This window comes from Octodon degus, unplaced genomic scaffold, assembly GCF_000260255.1.
Source record: "Octodon degus isolate 3935 unplaced genomic scaffold, OctDeg1.0 scaffold00115, whole genome shotgun sequence".
Lineage (NCBI taxonomy): Eukaryota > Metazoa > Chordata > Mammalia > Rodentia > Octodontidae > Octodon > Octodon degus.
The window spans coordinates 5,894,190-5,899,734 of record NW_004524691.1 but is presented as its reverse complement, the minus strand read 5'-3'; the positions used below and the strand labels follow the sequence as shown (position 1 = coordinate 5,899,734).

Below are 5,545 nucleotides of genomic sequence, written 5' to 3'. Positions count from 1 at the left end.
ACTTAAACGGTTTTGCAAGCTTGTGATTGAGATTTTAATTTCCTCTATATCTCTTTGACTCTGCTTCATGTGATCTATTTCTTTCCTGTATTGCTCATTTAAGGATTCCGTCATTTTTCTAATCTCCTCTACTTTTTTTATCAATGTCTTCTTTAGAAGCAGTTATAAATTCTTTATAAATACTCAATAAGTGATAGCTGTGCTTTTCTTCCCTTATATTGCAAATGCATGTCTATTATTCCGTCTAAGTTTATGCTAGTATTTAGAAACCCTAAAGATCATGAGCTAAGCTCATGGCAAATCGACCTCTAAGTATTTACCCACAAACTGAAATCAGGCTCTATTTCTCATCTCTTCTAATCCAGATGTAGCACATATCTTGAACACAACTGGTTGACCTAGGCTGTACTGAGTGAAGAGTTGTTTTCTTTTGATGTATATAAAATACATAATATAGTTAAAGTATACAAATAAAACTTCCTTTAAAAATATTTTTATTGTATCATCAGCCTATCCAACCAACCTTCAGCCTCACCTGGGCATTCCCACTTTAAAACTCAAGTGGAAGGCACTCCTGTACTTTTATCTCTTTCTCCCTGTTTTTTAAAGCTCTTTCATTTTGCTGTTTATTTTGAATGTCTGTTCTATTAGTTTGGAATTAATCTTGCACTTTTTGCAATTTTTATGCTTCCCTGTATAAATATTCCTGTTTAAAAGCCAAATAGGACAGGGTTAATTTTCAAGCCTTCAAGTATTCAAGCCTTGGGAAACATCTAAGTGTCCTATTAATCTATTAATCAGTAGAACTTGGGTGTCATCACTTAATTCGGCCTAAGCCTGTCTAACTGTTTTAAATGAGCCATGTTTCTTGGCTCTGATACTAAAGATTTTGTAAGAAACTGCTGCATGTACTTAATCACTTTTGCCTTCCAACGTATTCTTTGTGAGCTGGTCTACCAGCTGGTCTAGAAACTCACTTAACTTCTTAGTACTTTTACTTACTTTTCAAGCAAGTATTTCCCATCATTAACTTGTTCTAATGGATTCTGCAATCTTTGCAGTTCTTCCTATAAAAAAAGAAAAGAAATATCTTACAAGTTGAAATCATGTACTTCTGATATTACTTGAGGGTAATGGTTAGCAAAGTCAAGATTACACACCATGAAAAGGTCTGCAGTTTGCAATTTAACTACATAATATGGTTAAAGCATACAAATAAAATATACAAATAAAGCATCCTTTAGAATGCTCTCATTGTATCACAGGCCTATCCAAACTTCAGGTCTCAAATGGGATGTTATACATTTAAACACACAATATAATTTAATCCTTGATTTAACTGAAATATAATACATCACTTAAACTGTGTTTTTATCATACTTAAAGATAATGCTTCCTACTATTTTTCTAGCGTGCAGATATCATATCCTCTTTCCAAATCTCCTGTCAACAGTATTGTTTGCTGCTTGCTAGATAAGACACTGATTAATGTATTCTAGGCTTGGTCATTTTGCAGCCATCCTCTCTTGGTAACTTCTTCCCTCTAGTCCTTGTACACACACACACACACACACACACACACACACACACACCCCTCCTCTGCATTTCTTTCAGGCATCTCTCTTTAGGTCTCCACGATCTTATTTTTCTGACCATAAGAATGTGATAGAAGTTGGCTCATTGTCCCAGTGAGACTGCTGGTCCAAAAGCTTATCGATCACAGAAGAGTCAAAGGCTTACAGAACTCTGTTCCTGGGAGAAACACTGTCTCCTGAAGCCGCACTACTTTCCTCAGCACTAGAAACTGCTAAAGTAGCCAAGCCCAATAGGAAGCCACAGTTGGAGCTACAGTCATACTATTTAGGGGGAATGCTTCCAGGATCCCTGTGGATACAGAAACCCATGGATGCTCAAGTCCCTTCTCTAAAACGGTACAGTTTTGCATACACCCTGCACACCTCCTCCCACATACTCTCATCCTCTGAGTCATGGTCTTTTTTCCTTCATACTAAACTGTACTTTCCAGAACTTAACCCAATCATGCCCTTCTCCTCATTCCCTCCAGCTTTCCCATAAGGCTTTTCACAACTAACAGTCTGTGGTCAGCAATCTTTTCTCTCTCTTCGACTACTTTAAACACTCCCTTAATTACTTCGTCCTGGCTGACTTGTGTCTTACTGCTCTGTAGACAGCTAATTTTTTTGTAGATCAAGAAGATGGAGGAAATGTTTAGAAAAGTGTTGCAGAGTTGTACTCACTATAGGATACAGAGAATTTTCTGATGATAAATCTGGTCAAATCACTGAGTTCACCTTCTTCCCTGTGCTCCTCTTAGGAGGGAGCCAAGTGTTTTCCACATGCTATAGACCATGCAGTCTAGAAGACAATGGGGCTTTTTCAGCTCTTTGTGGCTGCTTCCTGACCCTCCCCATTAACTAAAGCAATCTCATTTCCCCTGCAAACATGCCAGCCCTTTGTCCTGCGCCTCTCCTCTTCCCTGCTCTTATGTAGCCTTCTGTCTCTGAGCAACTGCATTCTCCTGTCCAGTCTCCTGTTCATGGGCATTCTAACTGCTTCCCAATATTGCTGAGTATGGATAAAGCTAGATGGATATTTTTATGTACATCTCTTTGCAGATGTATATTTTCATTTCTTTTTAGCACATATTTAGGAGTAAACATGAGGTACCATGATACAGGTATTTATTTAATGTTTTAAGAAAATTTTTAAATTTCTTAAATTTTTATGTACATTTCTTTGCAGGTGTATATTTTCATTTCTTTTTAGAACATATTTAGGGGTAAACATCAGGTAGCATAATACAGATATTTATTTAATGTTTTAATAAATTCCCAAAGTTTTCTAAACTTGTACCATTTAGTATTTCAATTAGCCATGTACATGAAATATTGTCCTGATTTGCCAACATTTGATATTGTCAGTCTTCTCAGGTTTAATCATCCTAATGGATATATGGCATCTTAATCCGATGTTAGTGTACACCTTAATGTACACTAATTAATGATATTAAATATGTTTTTATTTGCTTTTAATTGGGTTATGGGTCTTTTGTTTATTGGGTGGGAGAAGCTATTCATATATTTCAGAATAAAACTTCTTTGTCTAATAAGTACACTGGTAACATTTTGTCCATGTCATTATTTTTTGATAAGCAAGAGTTTTCTATTCAAATGCAATAGAATTACTTACTTTATTTTTGTTATTTAGTATTTTAAATATCTTAAGAAACATTTGCCTAATCCTAAAGTTGTAAAGATAGTTTTCTATATGTTCTTCTAGAAATTCAACAGCTAATTTAAATGTACAGTAAATCTTTGATCAATCTTGAATTAATTTTTGTTTATTATGGATAGCGGTGTTTGGGGTCCATTTTTCTCTTCATATGAACATTCACACAAGTCTACTGAATGGACCTTCTATAAAAAAAAAAACTATTAATTTTTCTGGTACAAAGAAACTGCCAGGCATGGTGGCATATGCTTCTAACCCCAGAACTAGGGAAGTTGAGGCAGAAAGATTGCTGAGAGTTCAAGTTCAGCCTGCACTGCAAAGTGAGTTCAAGGTCAGCTTGAACTGCACAGTGAAGAACTGTCTCAAAAAAAGACAAACAAAGTGAACAAAAAACAGATTCAGCTGGCATGTGGCTTTTGACCATGCTTCTCTACCCTTCCTGCCTGAGCTACAACGATGAGATAGAGAGAGCAGAAGCCATTGCACACACAGGGAGGAAAACCTCACATTAGCGATAGTAAAATAGGAGACTAACGGGGACTTAGGGGGCTGGAGATGTAGCTCATGGACAGACCGCCTGCCTAGCATGTGCAAGGTCCCAGGTTTGATATCCAAAATTGCGAAAAAAAAATTAATACTAAAGAACTAAATATAAGCAGGTAACTGAGATCCAGGTGAAAATATGGGGCTCCTGCCTCGCCTGTGCTTCGCCAACGCTTGCACGTGTTTCTGTGGAAGGCCAGTCTGCTCATCATGGATACACAAATAGAGACAAGTGATACACTTTTCTGTTTATAACTCTGCAGTGATTTTGGAATAAAATACAAAACTGTCAACCATAGTCTGCAGAGCCCTAGGTAATACAAACCCTGCCTGTCTCCATGACGTCCTCCCTCACTGATCCCCATCCGCAAAACGGTCCCCTCCTGCCATAGTCCTGCTTTGCATTTCACAAGCAGCAGTGCTTGCTTCCTCCCCAGATCACATATCCTTGCTGCATCTTCTGTACAGAACACACCTGCTCATTTCCTCACCTAGCTTCTTCCTCACTCACGTAGGGGTCTGCTTCTGAAAGAAACCATTCTTCAAAAAAAAAAAAAAGTTTTTGGTTGTTACAGGGTCTCACTACACAGCTCAGATGCATGGTGATCCTCCTGCTCTCAGCCTCCCCAGTGCTGGGATGACAGGGTTGCGCCCCCATGCCTGGACTCTGACCAGCTCCGTGCACCTGAATTTGAGGCTGCTGCAGCATATGGTGAAGGGATTGAACAGCAGTCCCTTAACTTGCCTCAGCTGCCTAAGCAGGCTCTTCAGTCTGTTGAGCTATCTCACCAGCCCAAGAAACCATTCTTCACTAAACTCAATAAGATGTTACTCATGTCCTGCTGTATGTCCACCATGCTCTATGTTTTATTCCTTTCTTTGTGACTTTATCATTCCTTAGTATAAAGGTTGGTGCTAAGTTATTATTTGCCACCCATTAAACTCCCTAGGCGCAACTTTTATTTTAAGGATTTTATGTTAAAGAGAATAAAAAGACAATATAGAATTTCAAAACAAGATGATAGGAAATTAGCAATGGTACTGAATATTGCTATCTTCAAAGTAGTTGCTCAGATTATCAGATACAGGCATATAAGATTGATCAAGCAATATAAATATGGTTCCTCTATTTATATATTTTGTTATTTTCAATGAACTAATATAAATTAGTAGCACAATTGTCTTAGCTATCATGTGTGTCTGTGAGTATATATATTATATAAGTATATATGTGTATATATAAATTCATGTATCTATTTATAGATAGATAAGTGGATATGGATATTTTTTTTTCTTCTTTCTTCCTTTCCCCTGTCACAGTTGCTCTTTCCTTTTGAGAAGTTTATTCCCTCTCACAATATCTCTCATGCCCTTTGGAGCTTATTTACTCTTTCCATTTCTTACACTATGGTATTTTTATATAATGGAGTATCAGTCACCTACAAAGAATATGAACTCAAGGCTTTTATAGGTAAATGGAAGCAATGAGAGACCTAAGTCACCAGTGAAATCAATCTGACTCTCATGTGTGGAGAGCACACTGTCTCCCTGGTGTAGACTGAGGTTTGCATCACACTCATCTATCCCTATAATCTCAGCTCCTAGAACACTACCTAACTCATCGGAATTGCTCAGGCAATGTTCATCACTCAATTGTTAGAATCTGAAGGAAAATTTAGGATTTTTTTTCCTTTTGATTTTGAAGTATGAAGAACTCAAACTGTGATAAAAGTGTTTACTGCTGCAAGAA

The 5,545-nt window shown here is 37.3% G+C and overlaps 1 protein-coding gene across 1 annotated transcript in view; it reads right to left on the bottom strand.

Annotated features, from left to right (window-relative positions):
• LOC101575222 (IQCJ-SCHIP1 readthrough transcript protein) overlaps positions 1–5,545 on the bottom strand; it is an 890,224-nt gene that overhangs the window by 648,769 nt on the left and 235,910 nt on the right. The window contains exon 2 of the mRNA XM_012516600.1: positions 1,003–1,067. Coding sequence (XP_012372054.1) covers positions 1,003–1,067 — 65 coding nt within the window. The remainder of the gene's footprint in view (positions 1–1,002; positions 1,068–5,545) is intronic.